The following is a 13,390-nucleotide window of genomic DNA, read 5'->3' as shown; positions in this document are numbered from 1 at the left end:
TCCATGGCTCCGAAGGGGCCGTTTGTCGCGCGCCTCAGCGACCATTTTCCCGCCCAAACGGTCACGTGATCCTCCAGCGACCAACGGCCCCTTCCCTCAGTTCTCCCTTGCCGCCGCTTGACCAACACACTTCAGCCACAACACCTTAAAAACACCAATTTCCGTTACAGCCATCACAATATCGTGCATTGGAGTTCACAGCGGGGTAGGAGGGAGGGTTGTGTGTCAGCACAGAAGAACTCGATGAACATAAGTTACAGGTATGTTAACCCTGTTTTCATCTTCGTTCTTCTGTGCTTCCACACATGGGAGTGTACCAAGCTTCACACAATAAGGAAGGCGGGGGTGAAGTCCAACACAATTTTATTAAGCAAACAAGAACAACAATAAATAGATATGCATATATACATCTATGAAAAAATACTGTGTAAGGACACATAAATACTCAATATTTACATATATACACACCCCCAGGTACATATATACACACTTTCACTCAAGGGTACCCAACAGGTACGCCAAGAAAGTCATTCCAAAACTCCCTCAGGAAAAAAGGGAGTGTAAGACAGCTCTGGCCACAGATACATCCTGCTCCGCATTGACATCAACGGCGTAATGCCTGACAAAGGTGTCTGCAGAGGACCATGTGGCTGCTTTACAAATGTTAACCAGGGGCACCCCCCTGAGGAGTGCCGAAGAGGATGCTTGGGACTGCGTGGAGTGGGCTCTGACATGAAGCGGGCAAGCTACCTCTGCCAGGGAATAGGCCTTGCTAATGGCCGTCACAATCCACCTAGACAGGGTCTGTGAGGAAGCCCTGTTACCCTTGTCCTTGGCCCCAAAACATACAAACAGGTGAGGACAGGAACGGAATCCCTTCGTCCTATCCAGGTAATAGGCTAGGGCCCTCTTCAAGTCTAGGGAATGGAGGGCCTTTTCCCCCTTAGAGGAAGGTTGAGGAAAGAATGCAGGCAGTGAGATATCCTGCGAGAGGTGGAAGGCGGACACCACCTTGGGCAGGAACCCGAGGCAGGGACGCAGGACCACCCTGTTGGGATGAAACACAAGAAAGGGAGGGTCAGACCGCAGTGCAGACAGCTCACTGACCCTTCTGGCCGATGTGACGGCCACCAAGAATGCTACCTTGTAGGATAGCATATCCAAGGGGCAGGTAGCCATAGGTTCAAATGGAGGCAACATGAGACGTGAGAGCACCAAGGACAGTGACCACTGAGGCACTGGCGCCGACACAGGTGGGTAAAGATTGTACATGCCCTTAAGGAACTGGCGGGATTGTGGGTGAGAAAACACCGTAGCACCCTCTACTCGGGCGTGAGCAGCTGATATCGCTGCCAAGTGTACCTTGAGGGAGGACACCTTCAAGCCCAGGCCACGCAAGTGGCACAAATACTCGAACACAACCCCCAAGGGACTGCTTTCGGGCACTACTCCTCTGGCAAGTGCCCAGAGCTCAAACCTGCGCCACTTGGCCGCATAAGCGCGCCTAGTGGATGGCCGACGAGCATTCAGGAGGACCCTCTGTACCTCGTCAGTAAAGCCTATCGGGGAGGAACGATCCGCCAAGCCGTTAGGTGCAGCTTCCTGGGATCGTGGTGGACTAGGCTCCCGTTTAAGAGAAGGTCTTGCCAAGGGGGCAGACTCACATATGTCCGTTGGGACATCCACAGGAGCTTCGGGAACCAAACCTGCCGTGGCCAGAAGGGGGCCACTAGGATGCAGTCCGTCCCGTCCTCCTCTATCTTGCACAGGACCCTGGGAATCAAGGGGAACGGAGGAAACATGTAGTGCAAGCCCTGCGTCCACGTAAACTGGAAGGCATCCCCAATAGAGAGGGGGTCGCTCCCTGCCCTGGAACAGAACGTGTGGGCCTTGGTGGTCGCCGCAGTGGCGAACACGTCTATCACCGGATGACCCCACATCTGGAAGATCGGCCCAATGCACTCTCCGTTCAGTTCCCACTCGTGGTCTAGTAAAGGGGCCCTGCTGAGGGCATCTGCCCGGGCATTGTCTGACCCAGCCACGTGTATAGCACGGAGCGACACGCCGTTCTTGATAGCCCACTGCCAAGTGAGTGTGGCTTCCCGGCACAGGGCCATGGACACTGTGCCCCCCTGCTGATTCACGTAGTACATGGCAGTCGTGTTGTCCGTCTGCACCAAGACCTGACGATTTCTCAGCAGTGCTGTAAGAGACACAAGTGCGAAACGAATGGCCCTTAGTTCAAGCACATTGATATGGAGGGTCTTTTCCCTGTCCGACCAGACATCTTGCACAGACACATCACCACAGTAAGCCCCCCATCCCAACAGAGAGGCATCAGTGGTAACCGTGATGTCATGGTGTTGATACCCAAAAGGGGTCCCTCTAAACAAGTTGTCATCAGACAGCCACCAGTCCAAGGAGGAGAGGATGACCCTCGGGATAGAGAATTTGAAGGACGGAGGGTGCAACAGAGCATCGTACCTCCGCACAAACCAGTTCTGGAGAGGGCGCATACGCAGCCTAGCGAAAGGCACCACAGAGGTGGCCGCTGCCATATGCCCTAGTAAGCACTGGATAGTGCGCACAGACTGGAATCGGTTCCTTTTAAACATGGACACTAGACCCCTTAGGGACCGAGCCCTCTCCAAGGGGAGCAGGGCCTTACCCTCCACAGAGTCTAACAGTGCACCAATGTAGGACACCTTGCAGTTGGGCACCAGCTTGGATTTCTCCAAGTTCACCAGGAGCCCCAGGCGTTGGCAAGTGCTAAGTACCAAGCCAATGTCCTGCACCAGCCTAGACTCCGATTCAGCCACGATGAGCCAGTCATCGAGGTACGGAAAGATGGTACAGCCTTCTTCCCGTAGGAAGGAAACCACAGGGGCCACACATTTAGTGAACACTCGTGGGGCAGTGGACAGGCCAAAGGGGAGCACCTTATACCGGAAAACCCTTTGCCGGTAAACAAAGCTCAGGTATTTCCTGTGCTCCTCCCGTATGCCCACGTGAAAGTATGCGTCTTTTAGGTCAAGAACCGCAAACCAATCTCCCTGTTTCAGTAAGGCGATCACAGCTGCCAACGTAACCATTTTGAATTTGGTCACCTTGAGGAAGGCATTAAGGCCCCTCAGATCTAAAATGGGACGTAAGCCCCCATCCTTCTTAGGGACCAGGAAGAACCTAGAGAAGAAACCCTTCACAGAGTCCTCATAGGGCAATTCTTCCACAGCACCCTTGGCCAAGAGCGACACGATCTCCGCATCCAGCTCGGCCATAGTGTTATTGACAGCTGTCAGGGGTGAACTGCATCTAGGCAGCTCAACAAACTCCAGCCCGTATCCCAGTTCAACAATAGTTAAGACCCATGAGTCAGATGTTATTGACTCCCACTCAGAGAGGAGTGGACTCAGTCTGTCCGAAAAGTTCGGGGATACGGCTGGCGCGACCCGTCAGTACTGCCTCCCGGCGCCCTGCTGATCCTTCTGCTGGGCCGGTTGCTGTGCCGGATGAGGCTTGAAGGGCCGACGCCTCCTCTGCTGTTGTGCGGGAGGGTAAGGCCGCTGCTGGTAGGCAGGATACTGTTGGTAGCCCGGCCGCTGTTGTTGGTATCTGCCCTGGTAATGGTAAGGGCCAGACCGGGGAGCGTACCGTGACCTGGAGGAGGGCTTGTCCGCTGGAGCCAGACCCAAAGACTGCGCCGTCTGCCTGTCCTCCTTTTTCTTCTTCAGGGTCTCGTCGGTGGACTTGGAGAACAGCGAGTCCCCATCAAAGGGCATGCTCTCCACCCTGGAACGCACCTCTTGGGACAGGGCCGTCGACCGCAACCAAGAGTGGCGCCTGAGGACCACCGCCGACGCCATCCCTCTAGCAGCAGTGTCAGCAGCGTGGCTCCCAGCGTTCATTTGCTGTTTAGACAGCCGGACAGCCTCTGTTTGCAGCAGGGACACCACAGCCTTCTGCTCAGGAGGGAGGTCCCGGGTATAGGATGCCAACTTCTCCCAGAGGTACAGTTGGTACCCTGCCATGATGGTCTGGTAGTTGGCAATCCTCAGACCCAGCGAAGCGACGATGTACTGGCGCCTGCCCATGGCATCAAGCTTCTTGCCCTCTTTATCGGCAGGCACCGAGGAGTGACCCGATCGTCGGGGGTTGAACTCCTCTGTGACCAAGGAGGAAGGTGGAGGGTGCTTCACCAACGCCGGCCAGGTGCCCTGCTTGATCTTGTAAAGCTGCTCGATGCGCTTGGATGTTGGAGGTTGATCACAGGGCACCTGCCACACCTTCTCCACAATCTCCTCAATACCCTCGAGCATGGGGAAGCCAACGTACGCCGGATTATCCCCATAGATACGTTTGAGGAGCTTGTCCTTGGTCTTGGGGGCTGCTGAAGAGATGTCCATCTCGAGAGCCTTGGCCATCCTTGCCATCTGGTCGGCGTAGATGCGGAGGTCCTCGAATGGCGAGTCCGCAGATGGCACTAGCTCCTCAGCTGGCGATGGTTCGGACCAGGACTCCGACTGGTAGCCGCCAAAGCTCTCCACATCCTCCTCATCGGAACCGAGGTGGGATTCCGGAACCTGGAGCGGAGGGGGAGCCCACGCCGACCTCGATGTCGAAGGCCTCGGTTCCGACACGGAGAAGCCCGCAGGTGCCCCCTCCCATTGGCAACGGTATGGCGAGGGGAGGTAGGAAGCCTGTCGATGCCGGGACGCAGTGGACCGGATTGATCGGACACTGTCCCCGGAACCATGCCGCTCACGACCGACCGGAGGTGGAGACGGACGGACAGGCGACGGACGGCTCCGACGAGGAGACGGGCACGGTTCCAGCCTCGGCGACCGAAGGGCAAGCGATGGTCGGCTCCGACGGTGCGGGCTCGGCTCCGGCCCCGACGAGAATTCCGCGGGCACCGTCTCGAAGGCCATCGGATCCGGCACCGGCACGGAGATGGCTTCTGGCTCAGGGGAGCCCAGGTGAGGGGAAGGCGTGTGAGGAAGCACGATGACCTCCTCCTGAGGAGCGGGACGCGGCGACCGATGATGCTTGGTCTTCTTCTTCTTCTTCGCTGGTTCCGAAGAAGACCTCGGAACCGACGCGCTCCTCGCCTTCGAAGGGGACCTCGGCTTCGACCTCTTCTTTTTGATCGGGATCGAACCGGTCGTCGGTTCCGACCGGGGACTCGGTACCAGGATCCTCGGTTCCGAAGCTGGTCTCGGATCCGACCTGGTAGATGACGCGCTACGGGGCGGCCGCACCGGTCCCTGCGCTGGAGAGGCCGCTCTCGACGCCGAGGTACTCGGGGGACGCGGTTTCGACCCCGACCTCGCGGAGGCCACTGAGCCAGCTCTTGAATGCCGTTCGGCAGAGGGGCTAGGGCCGGCCTTGGGGGAGGGCAACGGAGCGCCTCCGAACATGACCTTCTGCCACAGGGAGGAATTCAGTCGGGCCTTGCGCTCCTGCCGGGCCTTGCTGGTGAAGCCCTGGCAAATCTTACAGGCCGACACATTATGGGTCTCCCCCAAACAAAACAGGCACAGTTCATGGCCATCGGTCTTGGCCATTTTCGTGTGGCATTGGAGGCAATGCTTGAAGAGAGCCTTTGAGGCCATCTTCAGGGGCACGCGAAAGGAAGGTCAAAAACAGTCCGAGTCAAATTACCGAGTCCACAACAAAGTCCAAAACGAGATCCGAAGAATAGTCGAGGTCACGAAGTCCGAAGTCAAAAGCCAAGCAATCAGTCAGAATAAAGCACAAAGCACAAAAAAGCACAGAGCAACGAAGCTCACGTTCTCTCCAAGCGGCGGCAAGAAGAGAACTGAGGGAAGGGGCCGTTGGTCGCTGGAGGATCACGTGACCGTTTGGGCGGGAAAATGGTCGCTGAGGCACGCGACAAACGGCCCCTTCGGAGCCATGGAAGCTCTAGAAAATTCTCCGGCGGCTGGCCTGCGCCTGCGCAGTCCCCATGTGTGGAAGCACAGAAGAACGAAGATGAACTAGAAGATTAGAAGGAGAGACAGTGGAGTGTAGTGATGAAGAATATTGGACTAGAATCTGGGAGACTCAGGTCCAAATTGCCCCTCTGCCATGGTAGCTTGGTGGTTGACCATGGGCCAATCACACACTCTCAGCCTAACCTACCACATAGGGGGTATTGTGAAGATAAAACGGAGGAGAAGAGAATGATGTAAGCTGCTTGGAGAGGAAGATGGAATATAAAGGAATAAATAAATAAAATTACATGCTTTGAGCTTTTACAAAAAGTTGCAGTGTTTTCAGTTTAGAATAATAAGCAAATAACTTTATGAGGTCAGGTTGTCATACATGGAATTATCCGATGTAATCCTCGCAACAACACTGCAAGGCAATGTAAACTGGAGGCATGTGCGAATGTGCCTTTATCTGAGTGGCTAAGGCAATTTCTTTCTCTGTAAGCAACAGCAGGTCTTCAGCTCTGATACAGGAGCAAGCCAGGGAGAGGTGAAGGACAAAGCCAAGGAGTAGGTTACAGGCTTGGCAGCATCAGGCTTCTTCTTTTTTTGAATGCAGCCACTCGCTCCCTTGCTAGTCACTGCAGTACTGGGACTCTTCCTCACCTACTAATAGCAGTATGGAGGGGGTATTTTTCAGGGGCTACTTGCTTTCCCTGTGGCCCTTCTTTGCACACTTTTAAAGCAAATATGGGGCCCTTATTTTCTCCCTTAATCCCCCTGTACTCATGCCTGGATTTGCTTGGCTGATAAATAGAATCACATTTGCTTTGCTTCAGCTGCCTTGGGAGAGGCTCAAATCCTTGATTTAGTGAAGCAAAAGCTACCATCCCGTGCCTGTATAACTACAGTTTGACTTAGCTCTTAATCAATATCCATAGGATCAGGTTGTAAGAATGACAGAGCGGAAGAATCTTGCTGGTTGGTTACTGTTTCCTTGGCTTTGGAAGAGGCAGGGAGAGAGACATCCATGGATGCCCCTCTTCCTGAAAAGTGGAAGCAGCACGGCAAGAAAATCTGGGCTTAAATTTTTACTGCTATTCAGCTTTCCTGTGCAACACTCAACTACCTTTACTCTCTGCAAGCCAGTTCAACTTACCAAACAAAAATCAACTCATTCACAAACTAGCAAGTGAATTAGAGAGCTAAACTATAATCACTCTGTGGAAGGAATATTTTATATGCCGGAATATCCATTCAGGTAAAGCCCCCAGCCGCAGTCTGAATTTGTACAGCCCAGGCAAATGTTTACTTATCACTTCAGTGAGAAGCAAGCTTCAGCAAGAAGCACTTCTACATTTACCTGTACTCATTAAATTGCCTTTTATGTTAGTAAATCTGAACTTTAATTAAAGAAGGAGATCTGCTCAACTTGGATTCTTTTGCCCCCTCAATCCCCACGATTTTAGTTATTCAAATTATATTATTTCAGTATAACAAAGAAGGAAGAGGAGGGTGTAGCTGCATCAATATAACGTGGTAGCAGCAACATTCGAGGTGCCTGCAGGAAACAAGGGGAGCATAATCTACTTTTTGTTTGGTTTAAATCCCATGCTGTGGACAGCTAATTCCTTGTGAAAATCCTACTCTTACAGCAAGGTAACAGTGATTTGTAACCAATTTTGTATAATCAATCAAAGCAAATTACCACCAACCAGCTGATGTAGGAATTGGTCCTCTGAAGCAAGACCACCCAACCCATTCTAAATCTCTCAAATTTACAGTGACGCGACTACACAGAGAGTAAACCAAGCAGATGGATTTATTGTTATAATTCAATGGATGCCACTTCAAATGTAATGGATGTTTTCTTTCCTGTGTAATAAAAAAGTGGGTTTTGTATTATCTACAGCTCAACATGCATTAAGGAGATTTCATTTTGTCTGGAGAGGCTTGTGGTTCCAATGTGAGCTCCTTCAGAAAGCTTTAGAAGCAAAAACCAAATTATTCAAAAAGGCTTTTTACTCAGATAAGAGGACTGTATTGTAGGGAGGGGGGTCTCAGATGCTTCACTAATGAGTTAGGGACCATAGACTTCACCACTATGTTGCCTTACTTACTATCTGTTGCTTTAAATATGTGCTCCTATGTGCTACCTGTGCTTCATGTTGTCTAATGTCAGCCCTAGAATTGCTTATGTTCTGCTTCAGCATTTCCTCAACTCTGTATTGGATTCTCGCTAATGCAATGCCTTTGTGAACTTGTATTTATTTACCCTACGGCATTGTTTATGGAAATGTCTTTGATACTGACTGTACTAATCTCACACTGTGTAATCCGCCTTGAGTCTCAGTGAGAAAGGCGGACTATACACGAGACAGACAGACAGTATTGAAAGACCTAAAGAAACAGCAGGAACATGGAGGTAAGAGAGGAAGGAGCAAGACTCTCTTGGTTGAACATACTAGAAAAGTAAACTCAAAAACAGGCAAGGTGAGGCTGAGGAACTGCAAGTGCTCAAAACCCATTGGCTCCCGAACGGAAAGAGGCAGCTTTTCATGACTGCACTCCATGTGTCCCAGTCCATACAAAACTGGAAGATGGTGCACAAGTTCAGTACAGAAACCTCTGATGATGATGTTTCATTTTTAATCTTGCATACTTGTTACAGATCGTTCTCTTTTGCTAGACCCAGAAAACCGTAAAACAAACGGAAGAAAATGCTGAAGACCAGGCCACTTAACAAATGCTGCTCTTAAAAGATGTACTTCTTCTGGGAGAACATCTCTAGCTCCAAAGGACTCTCCCTGACCCAATTCTGTCTCCACCATGTTACAAACGAAAGTGCCGCTCCTCTACCAACACACAGCACAGTTCTAAATAGATTCCACGGCCTCCACCGTTCTCTGCTCCTTGTCAACATCACCTCTTGCACTGGAAAGGCACAAAAGGAAATAGACAAGTTTGGCTAGTAGTACAGCAGGATTTTTGTCCAGTGGCATCTTAAGAGACCAACAAGGTTTTCAGAGTATAAGCTTTCAAGAATCACAACTCTAAGATCTGACTCTTGAAAGCTCACACTCTGAAAATCTTGTTGGTCTCTAAGGTGCCAACTGACTAAAATCCTACTGTACTACTGCAGACCAACATGGCTACCCACCTAACTTTGGCTGACAGTGTTCCTGTGAGCTAATAAGCATATTAGGCACCATGGCTCACAGTGGAAACACATCTCCATTTTCCTGGTTTACGCAAACCAGGAGATGATTTTAAAAAATGAAGTCTCAACAGCTAAACTGTTCTCAAGGTTAGAGAGTGATTACTTCATGAATTCATTACCACAAGACACGAAGATGGCCTCTGGCTTAGATGTCTTTAAAAGGAGACAGGGCACATCCAGGGCAAAATCAAATCTCCATGTTCAAAGACAGTATAGTTCTAAATATCAGTTACTAGGTGGACAAACAACAGGAAGACAGATCAAGATGGGTAGCCGTGTGTCTGTCTGTAGCAGTAGAAAATAGCAAGTGTCCAGTAGCACCTATAAGACTAACAACATTTGTGGTAGGGGATGAGCTTTCGTGAGCCACAGATCACTTCTGAAGTGAGCTGAAACAACAGGAAGAGGACTACTGACTCCCCACAGGCATTTGGTTGGTCTCTGATGGGAACAGAATTCTGGACTAGGCAGAACTTAAAGGCTCTTACGTCCAAAACAATCACCTCATCAGAAACTGTAACAGTGCAGATTTTCTTTTTGGAGTTTTTATTCCCAAAACATTTAAAATAAACAGTTATCACAGGTAAGCAGCCCTCCTCTGCTCCTTAGTTCTGTGCTGTGAAGATCTTTCAGTACTTGTGAGAAGCTCATACTTCACAAGAACACACGGAGCTGCTTATATGGTGGTTATCAAGGTCAATATTGTCTGACTGATGGAGGTTCTCCACAGTCTCAGGCAGAGGTCTTTCAGATACTCTACTTACAAGTAGAGAATCTGAGGTCTTCTGCATGCAATGCATGGGGCTCTACCAGTGAGCCACAGCTTCACCCCACACCCCACACCTCTCCCAGATAGCAGAAATTTGTTCAATCTACTCATCTATTTGAACAGCTCACCTTAGCCACTCTCTTTTCGACTGCACAATTTCCAACATGCATGCAACATGGAAGCAATGCCTTCCTTGAATAGAATTGCCACCTCAACCCCACATCATGTTCCACTGAAGTCTTAAGCAGGGCCAGAGTAATTGCTCCATTCATCAAATTTCTGCATACAGCCCCAGAACATATGAATTCCTTAGCCTTTCGATCCTATATCCAAGCTGCTAGTGATGACAAATGTGGCATTTTTTTCAGTCTCAGCTGCATATACAGGCACAGATTACACTCCCATTTTTTTGTATATGTGCTGCACAAGAGCTGCTGTTTTAATTTCATTCTTTTTGAGACCAGAAAAACTCAAGCTGTCCCAAAGAATCTAGGCTACAGCAGTACAGGGCATTTGCATGCATTACAGTTGCTGCAATCAGTCAAGCTTCCTTGGGCTCATACAGCAGCTTCCAAAACCCCAGATCTACCCACACTGTACCTGGACATGTCAGATTAAAGTCTCTCTCTCCCCTGCACCCCACCACTGCCCATACCAACTGTACTGGAGCAGGCCTTTTTGCAGGCAGGGCAATGGAGCAAGAGGCGAGCCGAGATACACTGTCCAGCCATAAGCAATACCGTGAAATGAATCTCCACATATTTAAGCCCCTAAGGAGTCTCCCAATTTCTGGAGTAGAAGAGGGTAAGCTCAAGACAACCAAGAGAGAAATTTTAGAAGTTCAAGAATGGAGAGCAAGCCACTGGAAGTTCTGCCCTGAACATACGCTATTGCTTCCCGCTCCTGACCCCTCCCCCTCCCCCTATATACTAAAAACAGAAGCAAACCCATTCTGCAGTTTGATGGGGAAAATTCCACCTAATTATGGAGGAACATTTTTGTCATTTAGTGACACTGGAGTCTTGAGCTGACAACCCCGATTTGTCTGGTTGCTGCTGTGCTTCAGGAACAGAAGCAACTTGCAACAATGCTCTTCAACTGGAAGACGGTGGCGTGCCTTCAAGCTAGAGATTATCTGTAATTCCAATGGAAAATATTCTTTTTATAGGGTAGTTCTTAAGCTCAATAGTAAAGGATGTATAATAGAGATGAACGAAGTATTTTTTTAAAAAAAAATTCTGCTGCACACTGGCCTCACAAGTCCAGGACGCTTGTCTTCCAAAATAGATGAGCATTTTTGCAATGCTGAGCCAAATCAATACAAGCATACATATTTCAACAGCTGGCTTAATTGAGCATCATTTCCCCATTCAAAATCTTTCCAAGCAGTATAATGCAACTGAACTATTGTATATTCCACGAGCAACTGACTTAATTATGCATCGTCTTGTACATCCAGTCACTGCTCTTTTAAAAAATGGATCTGACAATAGTGTTGCTGGGAGCTCCCCACTTTCCCCCAGTGTGATGAGAAAGCCAGAGGTAACACAAAGAAAGATTTACTTTCCTTTAAACTAGGGAATGCTGGAGAGATTATGTCTTTGCAAATACTGGTCTTATTTACAAATAGAGAAGCAGGGAATAACAGAAGCAAGCATCCAAAAGTAGAGAGCAAAATTACTGACCCTTTGTCAGATTGTCCAAAGCTATTGCTGGAACTCCTGCAGTTTCCCAGACTGTTCTCAATCTACCAAATAGTTCAAAACTCTCAGCTCTCCTTATCATGTGCTCTAAATCCAAGAACTGCAACCAAACTGTTTCCCTGCCCCTCACACTAATGCAAAGCCTTCACTTTCCAAAGACAGGAGAAACAGATTTCCAGTCATTGGAGAACAGTCATATTTTTCTTAGCTGTCCAGTGAATTGCTCATCCACTGCAGGACAGACTCAGAAAATGGGCTGGATCCATGAGTGGAGCTCTACTCCTTCCCACCTCCTATCGTCTGCAGCCTCCTGTGTCACCAACATCCCTTCTTGCTCTTGAGGGTTGGGGGGGGGGTGGCTTCAGGAAACATGTAGATGTAGTTTGAGTGGAAATGCCCCTAAATACATGGCTCTCTCCTTGTGTTAGTGGAAGTGCCCTCTGCTCATAGAAGGGCATCTTTGGGTGCAAGTCAATACTCTCAAACCTGCTATCTGTTTAGTTTTTGCAGCAAGAACAGAAAACCACAGATGTTTGCAGCATCTCCCACACTTAACCAAGTCCAGACAAGTTCTGTTAAAGGACATAGATGAGCTGACATGAGAGAAATGCAAGAAAATTTATATTTGAAACCACGGAATGCTTTGACTTAATCCGCTCTATCAGACAATGCAAAAGCCTCTGGTTATCTATGATGTTACAACTCAGGCAGAATGAATACTCCCTAGAGGGAACTGAAAGGTATCAGGATGCCAAGTGAGAAAGAGAGAGAGAGAGAGGAGTACAGATGTCTTTGTAACACAAAGGTACAGAAGCTCAAGCTTGTGATTTTACAAGAATTAGTGACTGCTGTATCAGAGGTTTGCAAACTATCTGTCTTCAGGGTACCCTTTCCATATTGACTCAATTGCCAAGAATCCCCACATTTGTCGGCCAGGCCAATCAGACATCACTTCTGTCTTGTTTGAACTGTGCGCACAATTTAGAACATGCCCAACATTCCCTTGCAAGCTGTGTGTTACTGGGAAAGATCAGTTGTGGAGGGCACACACTCTTTCAGAGAGGCATTGCTTCTGATCAGAGAATTCAAGGAAGTCCAGAATTCTAACGATATGCTTTGAAAAACATGGTTGCACCTACCCGTAACTGTTGTTCATTGAGGTCTTCCATGTAGGCATACATGGGACTGTGCATGCGCAGGCTTGCTGATTGGAGATGTTTTGCAGCTTTTAATACAGTAAGGGGAACCTCTCCCCACCAGAACACGTGTGGCCACTTCTCGCCGAAACAACCTGAGCTCTGGGAGAGGTGGTGCCCCTGACCCTCAGTTTCTCCTAAGCCGATGGACTCACCAAGTAAGGAGAGAAGAGCACACAGCAGGGCAGAAGGGAGGGTATGTGTGCCTGCACAGAAGGCCTCAATGAGCAACAGTTACAGGTAAGTGCAGTTCTATTTTCATTGTCAGTCTTCTATGCTGTCCCACATGAGAAATTAGCAAGCCACTTACCCAAGGAGGAGAGTTTGGACCTGCGTAATGAATAACTGGACATCTGATCTAAAGGAAGCTGTAGGTCCAGAAAAAAAGAGAACCACCTTTTGTACATCTAGTGTGTGAAGTGTCCTTTCAGCCTCAGACAACAGGGACGGAGGAAAAAACAATGGGAGTATGATCTCTTGTGAGGTGTAAAACTTGAGAACAACCTTTGCGAGAAATTCAGGCAGCTGAGGAAGGAGCTGGTTGCTGGGGAGCTGAATAATAATTAATATGC

At 49.2% G+C, this 13,390-nt stretch overlaps 1 protein-coding gene across 1 annotated transcript in view; it reads right to left on the bottom strand.

The window, feature by feature from the left end:
- The window catches only part of DTNB (dystrobrevin beta), a 150,820-nt gene that overhangs the window by 60,609 nt on the left and 76,821 nt on the right, over window positions 1-13,390 (bottom strand). The window contains exon 12 of the mRNA XM_054989090.1: window positions 2,669-2,680. Within this exon, the coding sequence (XP_054845065.1) occupies window positions 2,669-2,680 (12 nt within the window). The remainder of the gene's footprint in view (window positions 1-2,668; window positions 2,681-13,390) is intronic.

The sequence above is a fragment of the Eublepharis macularius genome, chromosome 1 (assembly GCF_028583425.1).
Source record: "Eublepharis macularius isolate TG4126 chromosome 1, MPM_Emac_v1.0, whole genome shotgun sequence".
In the NCBI taxonomy this organism is placed as follows: domain Eukaryota; kingdom Metazoa; phylum Chordata; class Lepidosauria; order Squamata; family Eublepharidae; genus Eublepharis; species Eublepharis macularius.
The sequence above is the reverse complement of the archived record's forward strand: the minus strand, read 5'-3'. Positions and strand labels throughout refer to the sequence as shown.